The sequence below is a fragment of the Cyprinus carpio genome, chromosome A16 (genome assembly GCF_018340385.1).
Source record: "Cyprinus carpio isolate SPL01 chromosome A16, ASM1834038v1, whole genome shotgun sequence".
Lineage (NCBI taxonomy): Eukaryota > Metazoa > Chordata > Actinopteri > Cypriniformes > Cyprinidae > Cyprinus > Cyprinus carpio.
The window spans coordinates 4,456,149-4,479,804 of record NC_056587.1 but is presented as its reverse complement, the minus strand read 5'-3'; the positions used below and the strand labels follow the sequence as shown (position 1 = coordinate 4,479,804).

Here is a 23,656-nt window from a genome sequence, read left to right as displayed (position 1 = left end):
GAATTTGTCTTTCTGTACTTGTAGAGACTTGCCAAGGCTTTAATACCTCCGTTGGGATTACGGAACTGGATTAAAAAAAAAAAAAAAAAAAAGGATAAAAGAGGAAAAATGGATAAAAATAAATTATAGTAAAGGAGGAGATGGTGTCAAAGAGTGTGAATGGAAAAACAGATTATTATGCAGTTTCTTTTATGCTTGTGTGTTGATTGACCGGACAGAGTGATCAGGCCTCTCCCAAACTTAGTTTTATAACTTGATTCATTCACAATAGGATAGAGACTGTAGTACCCTTCTGCACCACCGCTGTCTTCAAGTCACTGTGTCCATCAGGGGGCGCTGTTTTCAAAGAGATAATTGAACAACACTGTAGTCTTCTGGAGTTCAACAGCTTCTGTATGATTGTCTATATTGAATAACATTTGTATGTGTGTGTGGAAAATGGGACATGACCAAACCTAGAAGAAAATATTCAAAATATGTTTTTTTTTTAGGAAAAAAAGAAGCAACTGAAAGAAGAGAGGAAAAGAAAACACACAGGCAGGTTTCCAAGCTCCTTTTACTGAGTGATACATATTTCCAATTTGGCTGGCTGTGCCCTATCAGCATGCCAAACCAGAGCCTTCAACGAATTTGACTGTGAGTGCATCTGTTTCCTGCATGTCTAGACACTTTTTCTGCGAACAAGACGAACTAGTTTTAGGCTTTCCATCACAGTGAGTGGCTAAAGTCAGTTTACTGGTCCCTTCATCCCTCTCCCTCTCCCTCTCTCTCTCTCTCTCTCTCTCCTTATTCTTTGCTCAGTGACTTCTCAGTCATAATCATCATCATACATAAATACTCCTCCCTGCTCCCCCACCCCCTTCTCTTTCTCTCCTCTCTTTAATCTGAGATAAAAACGAGCAGACAGACTCCTCCTCCCTTCTCTCTCCCTCTCTCCCTCTCCTCCTGTCTCCCTGTCCTGTGTTCTTCCTCTCTGGACTTCTCTTGTGTGTTGCTCTGATGGAAATGTGGAGGATCTTTCTGTCTGTCTCTCTTGTGGTCCAGCACAGCTCAGCTGAAGAAGGTATGAAACTTCCTTTGCTCCCCTGGTGCTCTCATCTTCTCTGATTTTTTTTTTTATTATTATTATTATTTTGGGGGGTGGGGGGTTTGTTTGTTTTTTTTGTTTTTTTTTTGGGGGGGGGGGGGGGTCTCTTACTGTCCGGTCCAGTTTGGAGTGTGTGTCAACGTGTAGGAGTCTCTGAATGAGTTTGTAGGTCTGTTTGGGGTTTAAACAGTTGACTTTCGTTTGCATCTGCATGTGTTTGTGTCAGGCTGAGGCTGATGATCTGAACGGACTCTTGTACTGTATAATGAGTGGCTGTTTATAAGATGTTGCTGTGAATTGAAGAGCTCTCTGTGGACCCTGCCAAGCTGCATTTATGCTTAACAAAGGGGTGTAGAATAGAGCCAGCGGAGGGGTGAATAATTTGTTGTGTAACCTTTGTCTCTCTCTGACTCTCTCAAATCCCCCCGTCCCCAACCTTCCCAACTCTCTGCCCCCTTTTTCTGATATTAGAACTGTTATAATGACCTTTCTCCTCCCCACAGACCATTCAGCCCTATGACAATACAGACACCCCACTCACTTCAATATACATCTCTGTGTCCTTTCATCTGCACTTTTTCATTCTGTCTGTCTAATTTTTCTATTGGCTAAATGGTGTTTTCAGCCAATACATTGCAGACATGAGCAGTTTAAATAGATGGATTGATGAAGTTGGCATCTCATAGTGAGCTCTTGTGAAAAAGCTCTTAGTGACTCATTTTCTGTGTGTGTGTGAGGTATCTGAATGCCAGAGTCTGTTAAGAACATGTTGTCTCACAGAAGCTCGTATGTGGTACTGTTTTTTCAAACTTATCTGAATCAGCCATTGTGCTTTGCATTTTTCACACGAAAGCATGTGTTTATGCACATGAATGTTAAAGACCATATGTAACTATATAGGCTATGCAGTGTAAAAAGTGGAAAGAACTATATTTATACCTGATCAGATCATTTAAAATGAGGGCCACTGCAAAAAATCACAGGTGCATAATAACTTAAGTACTTAAGTATTTTTCAAAGTAAAGAAAATTTTTGAAGCATGATTACTATACATACAAAATTGCCAATGCATCTCACACAACAAAAGCAGTGACAATACTACTGATACTTATAATAATTATTTAAAAAATAATATTAAAAATACGGTGCCAAGAGTACAAATGAATGAGTACATTAATATATTCAGCAAAGGTCCATTAAATTTATCAAAAGTGATAGTAAAGACTTTAACATTGTTGGCAAAATGCTTTAAAAAATGTCTGTTTAAAATAAATGCTGTTCTTTTGAATGTTCTGTTCATCAAAGAATCCTAAAAAAAAATTTCTACAAAAATATTAAGCATTACTACTGTTTTAACCATTGATAATAATAAGAAATGTTTCTTGAGCAACAAATCAGGATCATGAAAATTCAGCTTCACAGAAATAATTTACGTTTTAAAATTTATTAAATTAATATTAAAACAGAAAAACTGAAAATTTGTTATTTTAAATTGTAATAAATATTACTATTTTTACTAACTTGCATTGGTGACCAAAACATTTCTTTAAAAAAAGCATTAAATGCATTTTAAAATGCTTCTGTAAATAAATAAACTAATAAGCAATCTATCAATCAGTCAATAGATGTTCAACAAAACATGACAACATTTTTACAATGTGAAATCTCAGTATATTTTTGGAGTTATTAGTGTCTTGCATAGCCTAGAGAGCTTGCGTAAGCACACACTTTCACTGCTATTGTACCATGGGTGTATGTGACAAACAAAATGTTTAATTTCCAAAAAAAAAAAAAAAAAAAAAGTTGACCATACACAGAACAGATTTGAAGACAAAGAAATGGATAGAAAAAGACCAGTCTAAGTATTTTGTGCCCATATTGCAACCACTGCTATACACTTCGGTCCCATAACACACCTCTAGTCTAATGATTCTAGGTCGTTCCCTCAAGGCCATAATTCTAAACTAATTCAGCACACCCCTTTACCTGCTGTCCTATAGCAAAATATTATACCATTCATCACATTTAACTAGTCCACGGCCATTTCCTCAGGCCCATAACTCTAAACTAATGCAGTTGTACCTTCCCTCCTGGAGCAAAGACCCTTCATCACCTTTAATTAGATCCACAGCCATTCACATAGACGCTGCCTTTTTATTCACATAGTGTCCCGTACCTTCAAGATCTCTGGAAGGCATTTGCAGGTCTGCTAGTGAAAATGCCCTCTCTGACTACATCAGACAGGTCTCAGAATGGTCTCTGATCTCAGAATGGTGGCCCACATAAGGTGAACTGCTCCATGTGAAATAAAACACCTTTTATAAGGTTACTGATATGATTGAAGTCGTCATCTCATGTGAGTGATTTTTAATATATTTTTCTAAAATAATGGGGGAAAAATACTTTTATTCAGCAAAGATGCATGGAATTGATCTAAAAGTTACCCATATATTCTATTTTAAATGAATGCTGTTTTTTAAATGTTTTTTAAAAAGTATCACAGTGTTCACAAAAATATTAAGCAGTACAACTGTTTTGATAATAAGATGAAATGCTTCTTGACGAATCAGCATATTGAATCATTTAGCACTGAAGACTGGAGAAATGGATGCTGAAATCATCACAGGAATAAATTACATTTTAAAATCTATAGTAGCTTTTAAAATTGTAATAATATTTCACATTATTGCTGGTTTTGCAGTGTTTTTGGCCAAGTAAATGCAGCCTTTGCGAGCATAAGAGAAACATTAATTATATATTTGTAGTGAAAAACTGAGATTATAAGATTTCCAGTTACCTGCATTGGCCCACATGCCCATGGCACTCTCAGAATATGAGGCTAGTTTCCAAATAGAGCAGTCAAAACTTTTCAAAACACAACCCAGCTCAGAGAGAGAGAGTTTGTCCCTGCCGCGGTCTTGTCAGCCTGGACTGAAGACAACACCATAAGGTCAGTCCCTGAGGTCGGGTTATAAAAATGACTGTGCTCTTCTTTAGTGGTAATTAGCCTCCACTTGACTCTTCAGGGGTGTTGTGATGAAAAGGAGTTTGTGTGAGCAGACAGTGCTGCTCAGTGTGTTCCTCTCTGAGAGAAAAAGAATGATTTGAAAGACTCACATTCTGGTAAAAGCAGCTTTTACACCCACGCCCATGTAAAAGAGGGAGCTGTGAAGGAGGTGAGGAGGATGGAGAGGTGCAATGAGAGAGGAGAAGAGCACAGTTTCATGTCACGCCTCACACAGGGCCATGAAAAGGTCCCTCAGGCAGCACAGCTTAGGCTTCACTGGACTGTTTTCCCCACATTGCTAGCTCTGTTTCAGGTCCACTTCTTCTCAGGTTGGATATATGTGTATGTCTCCTTGTGCGGTCTCCCACTGTCAGTATATTGAGTCACGCAGCTCAGCTCTCAGATTTGCACCCATCCAAGCTCAAACTGTTGCCGCAGGCCAAAATGCATCACCCTGCTCTGCTCCATCTTCAGCTGCTCCCCTCCCACCACTCCTTCCGCTAGCTAGCTTTAGTTGCTCATGTTACACTGCAAAAAATCTTTTTCTTGATGTCAAAAGTAATTCACTTAAGCAATTTGATTGATTAACTGGGGGTTTTTTTCTCAGTGAACTCTCATGTGGAAGGATGTAATATAAAGATATAAAGTCATAATTGTTTGAGTAAATCTAAAAGTCGTGAGATATAAATTCACAGTTGTGAACTACAAACATGCAATTATGAAATTAAAAAGTCACATTGTGACATATATACTGCAGTTGTGCAATACTAAGTCACAATTAAAACAATGTTTTAATTTCAACTGTGAATTTAAATTGAAATTGAAAGTTGCAGTTATGAAAAATAAAGTCGCAGTAGATATAAAATTGCATTAAATCAATTTTAAGTCACAATTATGAGAAATAAATTTGCAATTGTGAAACTTTAGGTTGCAGTGGTGAGATATAATGCCACATTATGAGAAATTACAATTACAAGAAAATAAGGTCACAATTGTGAAATATAAAATAGCGTTGTGAGATTATAAAGTCACAATTATGAGATAATATTTAATGATTTTAATTTATGTTACATTGTAATTGATGTTGAAGTCACAATTAAGAAATGATAATGTTATTGTGATGAAGTTGTTGTATGTCATGAAGTTGTAATTAAGAAAAATAAAGTTGCAATAATTAGAAAATGCCAATTGTGAAATACTAAGTCACAATTATGAGAAATTAAGCATAATTGTAAAATATAAAATGACATTGTGAGATATAAAGTCACAATTACCATAAATAGTCACAATTGGTCAGCACCGATAGCCCTGTGGGCAGTGCGCAAACATATAGTGACGTTGCGCTTCAGGTGTCCTGAGTCTGAGTCCTGGCTTATGGACCTTTCCAGATGCTGCCACCCCCCCAACTTCACTTCCTCACAACCAACTAACCAACCATAATATAAAAAATTAAAAAAAACAAAAAAAAAAAAAAAACAAAAATCCCAAACATAAAAACATAATCGTAATATAAATATAAAATCGTAATTGTGAAATATAAACTTGCAATTATGAGATGTAAAATTAAATAAGTCACAGTTAAGAAATAATATTGTAATTGTGAAATATAAAATCAAATTGCATGATATGTCTAAATTATGAGACAAAGATGTTTGGTTGCCATTGTGAGACAAAGTTAAAAAGTGAAATATAAAATCACAATAATAATACAAATTAATCTGAGGAATAGTTTTCTGGGCAGCAATTTCACATATATGGTGCAACAGCTTTTCAGATGTCCCGAGTCCAGGTTTGTGACCTCTTTTATATCCTGTTCTTCTGTCTCTTCCCCAATTACTTCCTGTCTTTATTTCACTCTACTTTTACATAGTGCCAAAAAATATAATATTGCTACTTCAACAAGATTTTTTTACCTGCTCTGTTTTAAAACCAGTTCATTTAAAATGTTTCCATATAAGCACAATATTTGAGTATCTGGCAAAACACTACAGTCTAGTCTTTGCCACAAAATTGTGGTATTAAATGTTTGCCCCTGCCCCATGGCAATAACATGAATGAACAACGGTCATGTAAGAAACCCTTTGTACTTTAGAAAAAAATAGAGGAGAAGTCAGCCCGCTAGGAGCAATGATGGCAGAACATGCTGAGCTCCTTATTACTGTATGTTCCACCATTCCACCTCCGATTTTTAGGACATTGCATGAAATGTGCGTTGTGCTCAACTCGACTAACATGGCTAAATAAAGGCAGGACATAAAAGCGAAAAGAAAAAAACACTTCACGCTTCCCTGGAGAACTGGTGTGTGCACAGGTCAAGCCATTGATGAGATCAAGCAGAAAAATACAGCACGCCTCTAGGGCCAAATGAGAGCCGTCCAGGTCCAAACCTGCATGCTACAGGAGGAGAAGGGTGCTGCCAGCGCTTGTGAGTCATAAACAGTATTTTGTGGAAAGACACAGACCATAGAAAAGCTTAAATTCAAGCTAAACCCAAAATGAGGAGTTCTGATAACATTCACTGACGTGCGTTAGCTTAAATCTGGAATTGTGCTAATCCCTGTCTCGCTCTTGCCATCTCTCTCCGTGGTTTGGTGGTAATGAAGGAGTGACTGTGTGCGTGTCCTTGGGTGACTGTCTGTACATAGTGACATCTGGTTCAAATTAAAGAGAAGATGCCAAAGATACACAAACACACACAAATACGCATGAAAACACACTGCAACCAAAAGAAAACTTTGGATGTAGTGTCACATTAGCACAGTCACACCCATCTGGGTTCATGGAGTGTGCTGAACTTAATGTATTTTTTTGCATTAAAGTACATGTGTTTGATCTAGCATGTGTGTAGCAAAGTGTTTCTTCAATGTTAGCACTTAGAAATGACTCTTAAATAAAGGCAGTAATTTAATTTGTCTATCAACATTTCTCATTAGCAGACATACACAAATCACAGGAGGATTCTGACCATTTATAATAATTTTTATAGCAAATTTCCAAAGCTCAGTGGCACTTTACAATCAGATTAATACAGAGCAGGCAAATTAATTAATTTTCCCCTTGAACAATCAAATGCACTTTCCTCCCTGTCAAATGTGTTATTCATTTTGTAGAGAAATTAATGGTGATGGAAATGTAATATGAAGCATATATGCATCACAGTAGGATTATGTCACTGTATAATAAAAGTAATATTTTATATGGAAAATTTATCCAGCTTAATTGCATTTTACAATCAGTCATATTAAACAATTATTTCTGTCAGCATACAGAAGATGATGACACAGGTAAGTACTATTCAACAAGGTTTATTTATCAAAGCCTTGGAAGAGGGGAATCAATTGTCATAGGTAAGGGTATATTTCAGAAGTTCAGAGTATAACTTAGCTTGAGCATTAACATAAGTGTTTGTGCAATGGTAAATTGAAGGTGGAGATGGACCTGAAGAGCTGAGCAGAAGAGGAACTGGTAAGTATCCAGTGAGAGGAGCCAGGTAAGCTGATGCACCCATGTGAACAACAAGACCATACACTGAAGGATTGATGAAATGGTGGCTTTGCGCCAGTCCTATTTAGTGATAGCAGGTGGAGTGCCTCAGTATTCGGGTGACTGTGAATGAGTGGGAGGAGCCGAAGGATCTGGCGTGGCTGTTGACTGTTGACAGTACCCCCATCTCAACGGGTGGCTCCAGAAGCCCTAACATGAGGCAACGAGGACAGCCATGACCCCTGAATGCTGGATGATCAGGATGTTGAGTGTGGAACACAGTTAATAGTTCATGATCAAGGATCTCATCCAATGCTACCAATGATCTCTCATCTGGACCAAATCCCTCCCAGTCAACCAGGTACTCTAAGTGGCCGCCTTGTCACCGGGAGTCCAGGATGGTACTGACTCATTATATGTTCATGATCTTTGGAGGAGGTGGCACATCAGGTTCACCAGATCCTGTGGAGGGAGAGGCCAGAGGGTTAGTGAACAGTCCCAGCTGTGCTGATGGCGGTGGCAGTAAAATCTCAGATAACGCCCAATTTCCCAGATCTTACATTCAGTCTGGCCATTGATTTGAGGGTGATATCCAGATGACAAACTGACAGAAACCCTGAGGAGTTGGAAGGCAGCTCACCAAACTTGAGATAAACAGAATACCTCTTGAAACAGATGTTCAGCGGTCTCAAAGGCTGTGGGTTATCCTTTCAGAGGAATGAGTTTGCATGCTTTAGAAAACCAGTCAACAACCACAAGGTTACAGGTCTTGGAATCAGAGAGATGAAGGTCCTAACAGTTTAAGTCTACCCAGGGGAGGGACCAGGCTGGCAAGGAATTGGAACCAAAATCCCTTTGGTAGGTGATTTTGGAGATAGTACAGACTAAGCAGCCCCTAACAAATTGGGAGACTTCTCGGGCCATGTTAGGCCACCAGTACCGGTTTTGGAGGAAAGGGTTTGTTGGGTGCCTGGGTGTCCAGAGCCCAGAGAAGAGTGTACAGAGTCCAGAGGGGTCAGTCAGAATGTAGTAGAGACATAAACCTTTCCTACTGACCGGAAAGTGTGTCTGCTCTTTGGTCCTTGGATCCAGGCTGGTAAAAAATGGTGAAAATGAAACGAGTGAAGATTGCACAGCAGGCTTGCCGGGGGTTGAGTCTTCGCATCTTGAAGATATTCCAGATTTTGATGGTCGTGAATACTTCAAATGGATGATTTGCTCACGCCAGCCAGTGTCACAATTCCTGAAGAGCTAGTTCTTCACCAGAAGTTCCCTGTTACCGATGTCATAGTTCTGCTCCAATGGGGATAAATTCTTTGAGAAGAAGGCACATGGATGGAGTGTGGGAGGCTCTCCATGGCATTGAGACAATAGGCCTCCTACCACGATGGTAGAAGCACCCACTTCAGCGACAAAAGGAAGTTCTGGGTTAGGGTGAAGAAGGGTAGGAGAGGTACAGAAGGGGTCCTTGAGTTGTTGGAAAGCCTTGATGGTGTCAGGAGTCCAGGAGGGAGACTTGGGCTTATTTCTCAACAGGGAGGTGAGAAGTGCACAGATTTGACTGAAGTTGGCAATGAAATGGTGGTAGAAGTTGGCAAAACCTAGGAATCTTTGGAGATACTTGATGGTGGATGGTTGATGCCAGTCCTTGTCAGCTTGTACTTTCATCTGGTCCATATGAATTCCTTGATGGTCAATGATATAGCCCAGGAATTGGATGTTCTCTCTGTGGAACTCATACTTCTCTAGCTTGAGTTGCAGATGGTGTTGTCTCAGCTTAATATGGTGGTGATGTTTGGCCAGGTTCCCGGGAGTAGATGAATATATCATCGATATACACTATGACAAACTGATAGTGGAGGTCCCAGAAAACCTCATTCATGAAACCTTGTAAGATGGAAGGAGAGTTGGAAAGCCCATACGGCATGACCTGATACTCCTAGTGACTTGAGGGTGTGATGAAGGCGGTCTTCCACTCATCTCTTTTGTGGATCCGAATGAGGTTGTTCGCGCTTTGCAGGTCCAATTTGGAGAAGGTCCAAGCTCCATGTAGTTGTTCCAGGGCAGCAGGATCCAGAGTAAGTGGATAACGATATTTTACAATTTGTGAGTTCAAAGCTCTCAATGCAGGGCCTCAAGACTCCATCCCTCTTACTGATGAAAAAGAAGCTTGATGTGGCTGGTGAAGAAGAAGGAGGTGGCACGTCAGGTTCACCAGATCCTGTGGGAGGAGAGGCCAGAGGGTTAGTGAACAGTTCCAGCTGTGCTGGTGGCGGTGGCAGTAAGATCAAAGATAACGCACAACTTCCCAGATCTTACACTCAGTCTGGCCATTGTTTTGAGGGTGATATCCAGATGACAAACTGACAGAAACCCTGAGGAGTACTGATGAAAAAGAAGCTTGATGTGGCTGGTGAAGTAGAAGGACGGATGAATTCTTGTTTGAAAGCCTCCTAGATGTACTCCATGGCCTTTTGTTCTGATTGATGAGCAGAGCTTACCTGGAACTTAGTGCATGACAATGGTGCAATCATGGGTTGCAATTTTACAGTACTCACCGCTGGGTGTAGAGGACGGGCAGGGCAGACCAACATCAGATGTCCTGCCACTATTGGCCACTAGAATTTCGGCACTGGAGTGCGTAGTCACTCATGGAAGCTTGGCCTTGACGTAACTGGAAGAGTTGGTCGTTGACTGAAAGTTCATAGGCAGTTTGGCCGAACAGTGAATTAGTGATCATACCTTGAGCTTCCTAGATCGATTTCGACCATTGTAAAGCACGTCCAGACAAGAGCATGATGATGTATGCAATCTTGGCCCAATCATTTGTGAATAGCTGGAGCTGCATCTCAAAAAACAATGAACATTGAAGCAAGAAGCTGCTGCATTTCTCACTGGAATGTTGCAGGACAGGCAATGGGACTGGCAGAGGCAAATTGGATAGATGAAGGGGTGATAGAGCAGTGATTGACGAATGGCATGGATGAACAAAGCAAATGGGTCTGGGTTGCGATCGCTAGAGGGTTCCGGGTTCCTCTGCATATCTTTTGTTGGTCTGGTCTTCTGTCGGCATACAGAAGAGGGAGACACAGGTAAGTATAATTCAACAAGGTTTATTTATTGAAGCCTTGGAATAGAAAGCGATGATCATAGGTAAGGGTATATTTCAGAAGTTCAGAGTATAACTTAGCTTGAGCATTAACATAGGTGTCTTTGCAGATGGAGATGGATTCGGAGAGCTGAGCAGATGACAGAAGAGGAACTAGTGAGTACCCAATGAGAGGAGCCAGGTAAGTTAATGTACACATGTGAACAACAAGACCAGACACTGAAGGAATGATGAGATGGTGGCTTTATACCAATCCTAATTAGTGACTGCAGGTGGAGTGCATCAGTATTTGGGTGATTGTGAATGAGTGGGAGGGGCCAAAGGATCTGGCGTGGCTGTTGACTCCGTGACAGTTTTGAAGAGGAAATAATAGTGCTGGAAATATGAAGCAAATATAGTATATTACACATACATGCCTCTCAGAATGATGGCATTATTGTATAATGATAATAATAACAATTATAATTTATATGCCAAATTTCCAAAGCGTAAGGAGACTTTACAATAATCAGATTAATACAGAAAGCAAATAAATAAACAAACACAAATATACACATACATGCATCTCCCCCTCCCTATTTTGGTGGTGGGATGACATTTTTAAACAGTTTTGGAATAAAAAAGGCCACCTCCTTTGTCTTGCTTAGGCTAATTTCATAGCCAGTAGTTATGTATCCTCAATAAAATAATTTTAAAATTAATAAATCAATAAATTATGCAAAATAAATAAACAACATTTTCACACTTTTTGCATCATTTGTCATTTACAGCTTATTGGAAATGGCACACAAAAAAAATATTGTTCACAAGGTGAAGTGACATTTACCTTGATTGTTCTTTGTTTTCTTTACACTTTAATGGTCTCATATTTCATCTCAAACCTGACCTTCACTGACACTGTCGTCTCCTTGTTTGTCATGGTGGAAATTACACCACAACATTCATGTGACCTTCATATAACAAAACTAAGGTGAAATCTGTCATAAAAATCTCCTATAGTTGAAGAAATATATGTATATTTGTACAACAAATGCATTTTGCTTGCATTTGATCACACCTCTGTGATCTCAAGTTTAGCCGAATTTGTGCGTATGCGTGTGAGAGGCTATTCTAGAAAAGTGTTGGAATAAAACACTCACACTTCACTACTACAGGAGGATTAACATTGTAGAGAGTTGTCTTGAGTGAGACTGACTAATCAAGCGTGAACTGGCACAGCGCGTTAACACATCTGAGAACCAAGAAAGCCAAATACTCACATACTCTCTCCCTATAAAGGACAGAAAGCATTACCCTTTCATAAGCAAGCGCATATACCAGAGTGAGAGCACTCAAGTGAACAACTCACCAAGGCACACCACTGCTAATGCAGGACACCCACACATCATATTAATATCATAGACTGTATGATTAATACACAGCCCAGAAAGGCAATGATAACAAAGGACAAACTACAGATTATATATTCTATATGATATATTATATATTATATGTCTGCCTGCTGAACACAGTAGTAGGATATAGACTTAAGCTGGTGTTGTCACATTTTTAACTCCAATTAGTCAATCTCTGTTTAGGCACAAACATTAAAGTCTAACAAAATGAAATATAAAAAAAATTAATCTTAAAGATAACACTAAATGTTGTCACAAAGGCAACCATCAAACCAGCTAAAATAGCATAAATAATAAGAAATAAGAAAAGCAACAATGTAAAAGGTAAAACAAGTTTAACTTATATTTTGGATGCAATTACCCTTTGTCAATTTTTGTTCTGCCAATGAAAATAGTTCCAAACTAAGTCAGAGTCAAACATTGTGGATCTCACAGCAAAACACAGTAGCTTTGTTTCATTCTTGAATGATTCAGTGTTTTTGAACAAATTGGTTGAGTAAATGATTCAATGACTCACTCACAAATTCAAGGACTGGAAATTAAAGAAAAATGTAAATTTCTGGCAAATATAAATTGGCATGTGACAACTTGCCCCAATATCAGATTTCTTAAAAAAAAAATCAACTTGCCCAAAGAACACAGTTCAAATGATTATTGTATAAATATGTGCAAAAAGGTAATTTAGGAATTTAGTTTGGAAGACAGAATTAACAAAAATTCATTTTAAAGATTTTTACTTTATACTAAGTCTTTGAAACCGAAATACAAAAGCACTGCTAGCTAAATATGCATTCTTTTAATTGGACACTTGACTCAAAACCCGTGACCAAGGCATTGTGAGAATTTCTCCATCTTACTTACTTTTTCATCGCCATTCTCCATCACTGCTTCATCTTATCTCTTTACCTTCTCACACGCACCATCTGTCACTCTTGTTTCCTTCTCTAGCTGCGTGGCTTTCTTTCAGTGCTCCTGTGTCACAAACATTGTCTCTCTCTCCCCCTCTCACACATCAATAATGTAACTAAATGTATCTCTGTGTTTAAGCCCTGACAGGGCCCTTCTGTCACTTTCCTGTTTAATAATAAACACAAAAAGAGGGGGACAGAGTGAAGGGGACATCATGTAACACAGGAATGAGAATGATATGCCAGTGGAGTGCATTACTCTAGCACTTACTTGGTTTGGCCCACACAGCAGTTTTTGCTTCCATCAGTGTGCAAACATCCCCATCTCTTTGGATCACAATGGACCCACTGAGTGCAGCCCAGCACCTCATACATGTCCACGCTCAGGGTTACGGCCTACCTGAGAATCTATTTAGGGTTTGGGTCATACACTTTTAATTAGGGAACTTAGAACAAGTCATGTAGGGGAAAATCCTGGATAAAACCATGTTAAACTGAGATTAATCACAGATTAGTAAATAACAGACTAACAAGAGCAAAGTTAATCTTGCTGACTCCACCATAGAAAGAAATCAACTTATATGTCTTTTTCAGTATATTTCATCATGCATTTTTGAGAGGACTATGTAAATATAGCGATCCCTAATGCTGAATGGCACATAAAAATCTCATTAAATAAATAATAATTTTGTTAAAATCCAATTAAAACACATCTGCCTTAGTGCGAAATGTCTGTTACCTTAAAATATAAAGTTGCACTTGTCTAAATATGATTAGAAGAAATACAGTAGTTCGTTCATCAGTTCTCCCCAAAGAGTTTTGAACAGAATGTCTACAAAGCTGTTTTTTAGACAGGCAATTTTTCTGACACACTTACTGAATTTGACCTAGGATGTAAGCCAAGAAGTCCAGGACAATCTTGTGAAGAAAAATAATGTGCCTTTTATAATACTGGAAGAAACTCAGTTTTAACTTGATTAGCATTTTATTTTATTTACACATCAAATGGAAAGTCAATGCTAATTGTTAGCTTTAAAATTATTACAGGTTTTCTGAATTGCTAAAACGCATTTCTTGAAACCATCACTTATTTTCTCAAAACCTTAAACACAAAACCAAATACTCAAACTAAATTCACGAAACCTCTGACTCTTCCGTCAAAATCAAACAATCACTGCAAAACCATTTCACTTGCACTCAAAATCAAACAGTGCTCTCAGTTCGTACACACACGAGTCAATAAAATAAACACTACAGAGCATTCATCAGACACTACGGAGAAAAATGGAGAACACAGCATCCAGAACATTACAGAAAAAAGTATATAGTATTGAGTAATCAATTTTGAAATTCTGTAAAAAAGTAATTTATAATGTGAATATATTGTATAGGCCTACTATATGTACTGCAAGAATAGTACTGTGCTGAATATTGAATAGTACTGAATGTTTGTATATATATTCAGCACTTGGATACTGCAAAAATACTGTTGTCCAACTGCAAAGGCCAAAAAGGGTTAAATAAAACTCTAAGTGAATAGCATGTTACAGTACACTCAAATACTGTAAGTTGTGCAGATGTAAAATCAGGGTCAGTTAGAGATTCATTCTGTCTCAGCATCATGTCTTTGTGCTTGAGTCCGGCCTGAGGACTTTGTCCACATCACAAGTAATGTTGTCTTTTTTGCTGACAAAGAGAAAAAACCCTGTGGTCTGACAGATCCAGCCTTGATAACACTCTCTAAACCTTACTCTTTCTCTCCTCATCCTCCACTTCTTACATGTACTCTTCCTCCTCTCCTTCTCAGATTGTTTCCATCTATTGTTCGTATCATGATTCAGTCACCTGTGCCATCAGTGCACTCTGAACTGGCTCATATTTTGAACAGTTGGTTTTATCACATTATTGGAAACAAGTGTGAACAATTTTAAATCGTGTGTAAACGATGACAACTCTACTTTAGTTGTGTTTAACTTTTGCCGTTGTGTTTAGCATTTTGCAGCACAAATGCATCACAGTGTGATAAGTGAATGAGAATGTGTTTAGAGTTTTGCAAAAAGAGTGCATGAGATTTGCAAATAGAGCCTAACTCCCTGAACGTGTTTAAACTTTAGCAGAAAGAGTGCTTTATACGACAAATTGGTTTAAGCTACTGAGAATTTGGTTCAGACAGAGATTGGGGTTTAGTGTTTTAGCAACTCAGAAAAACTGTAATTTTGACCTGTTATGCTTTCCTGTATCCATATGTTAATTTTAACTTAAATTCTTGATGGAAAAAAGCTCATGTTCATGTGGATTTGTCAACTACCCATCTGAGAATTCATGTTGTCAGTGAAGTGACAAGATTTGTTGTCACCCTTCTGAGTGTTGGAGTGCTGCCGCATAGCAGAGTCATTGTCAGAGATGAAGAAGGCGGGAACTTTAGGTCCTCTCTGTTATAGCCTATACTTGGACAAATAAAAAAAACTTGTCTAAGGCCCTGTGAATTTCTGCAACAGCCCTGACCCAGAATCATCCCTCTGTTCATTCCACACTAACAGATGGAGAGGCCATCTGTAAATGACAATTTGGAGTTTATGGAGACAGTTTTAGATCCTTCTTTTCACTCAATAATGTAAATAAAGGTTTAAAGTACCTTTAGAAACCATGGTTATATTGAACCCTAATGTCAATCTGTGACACATTTATAACTGGTTTGACCATGTTGGACTGCCCATTAAAAATCCACATTCACTCACATAAACAAATAACAAACCAAGATATTTCAAAGTAGGTATTTCACACACACACACACACACACACACACATGCACGCATACACACACACTCATGCACGCACACACACCATATTTAACAGTCTCTGCAAGTAGTTCGTCATTTTGACCTCATTATATAAAGGATGATTTATGATAATTTACATTCCTTATATGTGACTTTGTAAGACAAGTGCATATAGACTGTATTTTAACATCTGTGAAAATTAAATGATGCATTCTGTGAATCATTATGCACAATCTGTTACACTAATTAGGGAAGCAATCATACTCTTTTCCTTGTGGGTATCTCACTTGACACTATTTGACTGACCAGTTACAAACACCAAATTTAATCCGTTCAAATAATTCAATTGTTCTGTAACATTCATTAAATGTGCTTGAAAGGATGCATGAAATGCCTGAAAGCAACATATTGATTTCTGCTTATCCACAAGTGATCAAAAGTCACTAAAACTATTAACATGCCTAATCATACATTTCATAGTATTGCTTTTAAAAATATAGCATTTAGGACATTGTATAATTGCTAGACTCCTGAACAAAAATAGATCACATTTATTATAGCAGAAGAATCCAAAATAATTAACATAATTATCATTAAACATTTTTGACATTAATGTTCAACACACATTAATATACAGTTTGAATGATGATCAAATTTGTCTCCAACCTAGATTTATTATAAGTATATGCTCTACAGTGACACTGTCCCAGTACTAATGATTAATTTTAAGAAATACACAATCCCTTAAAAGCACAACATTGCCAAACACACTGTTATAGAAGTGCCCTCTTTTCATTTTTCACTGTCTACCAAAAAAAAAAAAACACTAAATCTCTCCCGAATCCCAGCCCTGCACACTCCAAGGCATCACTGTCTTTAGGAGGAAGAGAAGCGATGGATAAAAACCAAATGGAGAGAGACAGACAGGGAAATGATAGATTGGCAGAGAGATTTGTGGGGTCCCCATCTGTGAACATAATCTTAAAAAATCTGTTTACGCGCTAGCAAGAGAGAGAGATGGAGGGGTGGATTTAGTGTAAACCACAGAATAATATCAGTTGCGTAGTTTTAAGGGCAAATAGAGGAGGGAGGGGGAGGCTGAATTAAAAACACTCTCGTCCTCAGTATATTTGCCAGCAGTGTGTGTGTGTGTGTGTGTGTGTGTGTGTGTGTGTGTGTGTGTGTTTGTGTGAGGTTTAGGTCTTCTTTGAATGTGCTTTATATGACTGTGCTTGTTTTGTGTTTGCTCAGTTTGGTTTGATTAATTTAAGAGTCTTTAGGTTCTTTACATGAGGACTTGGCCCATTTTACGCCGCCCTAGAGGAGCCAGAGCTCCACCTCCCATCATCTGGAAAAATATGTGGTATTAAATAAACATGAACCATTTCAGAAATAATTCATTTGTAAACTGTCTGATGGATTGCTGATAAGAATTCACTTTCTTTTTTTATTTGTCTTTTCACTCTTCTTTCTGTCGGTGATAAACAGTTTATTAGATGAATGTCAAGGAAAACATGATATGATAGGAAAGGACAGCTCAGCTGCCCGATTCTGGTCATATCAACCGTTGTTGTATAGAACATTTTGGCATAAGTTCTGCCTGTGGCACATTTTTCATATGGGATGTTGACAGGCGCATTCCAGTGTTGTGCACATTTTAGCAATGCATTCCGGGGACAATCTTGTATTTTCCTTCAGACACACAGAAGCAGAGTAGCAAAGTCTGAGACACTGGTGAAATGCTTCTCTTTTTTTATAATTTTCCCCCCAATTTTTAACATATTTTAAGCATCGACTTATTGGAAAGAAAAGTTGAATGGGAAATTTACATTAATTATAAGGTATTTGGTATGTTGCCGTTTGCATAAAAAGTTAAAACTAGCCTAAAAAGTTAGTCAGCTAATTTTTTTTCTTTAAAACTGGTCATAATATTTTTTAATTCAGTTACATAGAAATGTAGATTAGTCTGAGCATGGTTGTTTTGTGTTTGCTCAGTTTGGTTGGATCAGCATCTGACTTGAAGCAGTGCATGGCGAAATTTTGTCCGACTTTGAGACAGAGCCATTGCCACGTCACTGTGACGTATGCCATCGAAGCACGATTCGAGAGCATCTGGCACAACTTCTTCAGAGCGGCCACAAGCTCTGATGATGACACAGCTGTTTCACGATTGGCCAGATTCGCAGATGACAACAGTCACGCGTGCGACATCTTCAGTTCCGCTAATGCTCACAAATACATGCTTTTACAACAGCAAAAATTAGTTTCAAGTAAAGTTAATGTTATATTGTGTCATGTTTATCAAAATACAACTGATTAAAAAACATAGACCCCACTTTATTGGCTTATGTTAAACTTTATTCTTGTATAAACAGGCACTACACCAAACGAAAACAAAACACAAGAACTAAATAAACCACATGACAGCATCACATGAAGGGAACAAAAAATCACGACTAAACAGGAAACATGACTATGGCTAAATCACAATCATTTTGACATTGATGAATGATGTTAGACGGCTAAGATTTGAAACTTTTTGTCATCCTAACGACTAAGAAAGCAGTATTGAGAATATCAACTATTGTTGGGGACAATTTTCCATTTTTAATTTTTGGTGGGGGGATATGTCCCTCTCAAAAAGTGTCTAACATTAATAAATAAAGTAATGATGGAAATAATTATTCTCTCTACTTTTCTGTCCTTTGCTGTCTTTCTCAGTTATGCTGCTGGACACTACGGAGTCCACCGCTGAACTAGGCTGGACCACGTATCCTGACACAGGGGTAGGATTCATGTTTTAGATTAGAAACCGCGCACACTCACTGATGTTTCTTTGAATTTGAAACATATGGATCACAATTTCTGATCTGGTTGATTGTGTGTGTGTGAAACGTTTGGATGACCACTTCCTTTGTATTTGTTGTTTCGGTTGTCCTGTGTGTGTGTGTACTTCCTGTTTTAATCCTGCCTTTCCAAAAGGACAGGAAATGGAGCATATTAAACCCCCTTCCTTCGGTTCCTTCATCCACTTATGTGTGTATTTGCTGTCAGCTCGACCGTGATATCTGCTGTCTCTGTGGCCCTGGGCAGCGTAGAGTCTCTGACCTACTGAGAAGAACTAGAAGTCCTTTACTTCCTGCCCCGCTTCTCTTTGCCAGACCTCAGTCTCTCTTTTTCTCTTTTTGTCTGTCACTTGGTCTGCATACATATCTTTGTTAATCTATCCATCTGTGCTTTTCTGAATTTCTCCCCCTCTCCTTCACTCATCTTCTCATTCTCTCAAGCGGTCCGCCCCATCTTGTTTTCTTCCCGCTAAGTCCCATTTCTTGCTTTGGTTCCCTTTTAGTTCTCTAAATGAATGTTTTCATACCTCCAGCAGTTTTTTGATGTTGTATTTCTCTCCATCTCCTCTTAGTCATTCTGTCTGTTTGTATTTATTTTCTTCATCCTCCGTCTCTCTCTGTTTCTCAGCATGGCAGTTGTTCGCTGCCTCTTTGTGAGTCAGTGAGGGTGTGTGTCTGTGATTTCTGTATTGTGTGTTTGAGAGATTTGGGGTTTGTCTGGGATTTTCAGTTTAAATCACCTGAAGAAGCGGGAAAGGGCGGGGCATTTCTTTGATACAATCGGTGTCATTATAAAAATAAAAAAAAATAAAAAGAACAGTCATCTTTTGTTCTTTTCACAGAGATGTGGGATTATTATCTCCAGGTCTATATTCATTACTATTTACTTTTTTTTTTTTTTAAACAGTGAGATCCAGAAGTCCATTTTTTTTTTTTTTCGAATTTAATTCAAATTATAAGTTAAACTGGAAATAAACTAAAGATTTAAAATATATATATATATATATATATATATATATATATATATATATATTTAAAATGTATTTATATATGTGTGTGTGTGTGTGTGTGTGTATATATATATATTAAATACAGTATATATACATTTTTAAATAAATATTTTTAATTATTTAATAAATATTTTAATAGCATTTTTAAATAAAAATGTAATTAAACTAGAAAAATTCAAAAGGGATCTGACTTCTTGACTTCATTGTATATATTCAAGCATCTTTGTGAACATTTTGTGGTTGTGCAGTGTTCATGCCTCAGGCTCATTTTTATTCTCCAACATTGTTCCACCTCTCAGTGGGATGAGGTGAGCGTGTTAGATGACAAGGGGAGACTCATGCGTACCTTTGAAGTCTGCAATGTCAATCAGAACCCTCGTCTCCAAGACAACTGGTTGGCCACGCCCTTCCTGTACCGGCAGTCAGCTCCACGGATCTTTGTGACTCTGCGTTTCTCAGTTCGTGACTGTGCCAGTCTACGCTCTCCCTCCCCGACATGCAGGGAGACCCTGACACTGTACTACAAGCAGGCTGACTCCCAGAGAGAGCTGGAGAGAACCTGGGCAGCTGAGGTGAGAACTCACTTTTAAAACCCAAACCAGAGGCTTTAATGAGATTAAAGAAGGATTGAGAAATTTGTACTAAGCACAATGGTATAAGAGTCAATGACATTTTCATTTTTTTTTTCTGTGGCTATTAGCTTTTACAAAATACATGAAAAATGCAGTTCACATATACATTGACTTGAATATGCATCTTCTATTATTTTTTATGGGCATGCTTTTTTCATTTCTGAATTTAACAGAAATGTTAAAATATTAATTTTTGAAAACCTTTCAAACCAAAGTCATGTGGTGTGACCAAAAAAGAGACATAAATCAACCATCACTGAAAAAAAAAAAACCTGAAAATTATTTCATACAGAGGACTGCTGTGTCAAAACCAATAAACTTCTTAAATTAACAGATAATTTGACCTTTAATGGCAAGACAGATTTAATTCAAGTTGTAAAATGTCATGTTGTGCAGCTCCACAAAATGCATTGATATTAATTACATTACCATTTAAAATTTGGGATCTGTACTTTTTAAAAATGTTTTTGAAAGAAGTCTCACCAAGGCTGCATTTATTCAATCAAAAACAGTACTACTGTGAAATATTTTACCATTTAAAACTACTGTTTCTGTTTTAAATATATCAAGCTGAACCTTTACTCCAGTCTTCAGTGTCACATGATCCTTAGAAATAATTATAATATGCTGATTTTCTCAAGTAACATTTCTTATTATTATCAATTTTGAAAACAGTTGAGCTGCTTAATACTTTTGTAAAAAATGTGATCATTTTTCCTGAATGCTTTGAAGAATAGAAAACTAAAAAAACAAAGTCTTTACTGTCATTTTTGATCAATTTAATTTCTTATTGAAAAAAAAGAAAAAAGAAAATGTCAAAATCATATGAAACCAACACTAATAGAAAAAACATATGGCCCAGAAAATAAATATTAATATATAATACGACCTGAGATGATGGATGGACTCGTGATGTTAGTGATAAGTATTATCTCCCCAAAACATAGATCACTACAGAAATTATAATGTCTCCTGTCCCCCACAAGTGCAACCATATGGCTAGGAGACATCTTGAGGTCATATCTATAACCTTCAGTGTGCACAACTTAAGACTAGCATCATAAAACTAACATGAGTGTGTTAGCCTGTTATCAAATGCTGGTTTGTTGGATACCTTGTCCTACACCCACACACAGACATCATATGAAGGATTTTGGCAGCATTCAGTCTTGTAGCATTCTGTTTTGTTTGACTGACTAAGACATACTTGGAACATTTGTTATGATGCAGCCTGAGAATCCATGGGATTCGCTTTTAAAGAAAATAAGACCCTCATTGTCTTTGAGTGACTGTACTGTATATTGTATGAACTACACTTCCCCAGATGCTTCACTTAGAAGAAAAGATGAAACCTACATGATACCTCTGACTTATGCCTGCAGGCTTCCAATAAAAAATATATTAATGTAAAATATTAAAGTGAGAAGTGTATCTTTCATTGCATAATTCAAATGAAATACTAATTTCATTATTATTTTTAAATTGTTTAATTAACAATGTGTATATCCCCACCACTGAATATATATCTTTAGACATTTCTGGGCAGGATTGCCTCAAGGGATGTATATCTTACAAGTGCAATTTCCAGGTTGTGTTTGTTAGAGGAAAACACACAGTCTGGTTTTACAACACCGTTATGTGGAGCCTCAGCGGTCTATGTGGCTTATGACTCCTCAGGGGAGAAGATAAAGCTAAGAACAAAAATCAGAAGCTGTTGTAATCTCTCGGGAACTGTGATGTGGTCCATCATCATGTAAATCAAATACTTTTCTTTTAGTTTTGCAGGTCTCGCAACATCTCTGTTATGTAAAGCCCCTGTCATCTCTTCTTTTTTTCCTTGTAGTTAATCTTTTAAATGCAATGCTGCCACACTAAAAATAGCTCCTTGAAGGAATAGTTCATCCTAAAACTGAAATTCTGTCATTATTTAATCACCCTCATGTAGCTTCAAACCTGTTTACTCTTTGGAATACAGTGTTTCCAGGTTTGGAGGTTTCACTAGAATGGATAGCAGGCCACTGCAGCTGCAGGAAAGCACTAGATTGGAGCTTGTGTCCAAGAGAACATTGCGTTGTTGGCTTCCACCACTGTTAACAGCTGCAATAAACACTCAGCATTAAAAAATTATCAAATTGTAGTGCCCAGTCACCACTCATTATACAAATCTGTTGTATGGTTCAAGAAGACTTGGAATATTGGAATACTTTTATATATAAGCTACCATTTAATGTTTGGGGTCAGTAAGATTTTTTAATGTTTTTGAGTGTCTTATCCTTAGCAAGGCTGCATTTATTTGATCAGAAATACAGTAAAAACAATAATTATTGTCACAATATAACTTGTCTATTTGAATATTTTATAAAATGTAATTTATTCCTATGATGACAAAGCTGAATTTTCAGCAGCCACTGTAAATGCTTACAGTAAAAAAAAAAAAATCCTGTTGTTTTTATGTTGCTACTAAAATCTGTTTTGTGCCTTTAACATATAAACACGGAGGCATAACATAACATAACATAAACGGAGGCCTGAGCTGTTGATAGCAGAGAGAGAGAGAGAGAGTAAACTTGTGAATTACCTTAATGTGAATAAACTTGTGAGTCTGTGCGTCGGAAGCAGCCTCTCTACTAATAAAGAAACTGTAACAATTCATCTGCTTCAAGAACAGTGCCATTATTATTACCTTGCTAGTAAGAAATGACAAGTAGCTTTTAAATTGCTAAAATATTTTACTGATAAAATTGTCATAGCAGTGCTAACAACTTGTTTCTGTGCGCGTGTGTTTCAGTGTGTTTATGAGTGTGTGTCTGTACGTTACTGTATGAGTGTGCATTTGAAACGGAAAGAGAGACTGGGAGAAATAGAGTCCAATGGGAAAAGAATCACCCCCCTTTAAAATAATCACATTTTGTTGCTTTGCAGCCTGAAATGAAGACAGACAGTTTTTGTTTTATCCAGTTACCACATGATCATCCAAGTGAAAAATATAATGCCAAAAAAAAAAAACAGAATCACTGAGCTGGAAAAAGGATCACCCCTTGTGTCAGTATTTTGTTGAACCACCTTTTGCTTTAATTACAGCTTTAAGTCTGTTGACATATGTCTCTAATTTGCACATCTAGACTTTGCAACATTTGCCCACTTTTAACTTGTTCAGTTAAATTTGATGGTGACCGTTTGTGGACTGCAGTCTTCAAGTCATTCCTGTCTAGGCCATGCAAAAACATTCACCTTTTTCTCCTTCAGCCACTGTGTGCTCAGTTTTGCTGCTTGCTTTGGCTCATTGTCATGTTTAAAGGTAAACCTTCTTCCCATTGACAACTTTCTGGTAGAGTGCAGCAGATTTTCCTCAAGAATTTGATGCTATTTTGCCCCAACCATTTTTCCTTCTATCCTGACA

General features: G+C 37.6%; 1 protein-coding gene across 1 annotated transcript in view; it reads left to right on the top strand.

Annotated features, from left to right (window-relative positions):
- Positions 1 to 489: 489 nt before the first annotated feature.
- The window catches only part of LOC109054501 (ephrin type-B receptor 5-like), a 44,332-nt gene continuing 21,165 nt past the window's right edge, over positions 490 to 23,656 (top strand). Inside the window, exons 1-3 of the mRNA XM_042772114.1 lie at positions 490 to 1,063; positions 18,490 to 18,554; positions 19,924 to 20,196. Coding sequence (XP_042628048.1) covers positions 1,000 to 1,063; positions 18,490 to 18,554; positions 19,924 to 20,196 — 402 coding nt within the window. The 5' untranslated portion in view covers positions 490 to 999. The remainder of the gene's footprint in view (positions 1,064 to 18,489; positions 18,555 to 19,923; positions 20,197 to 23,656) is intronic.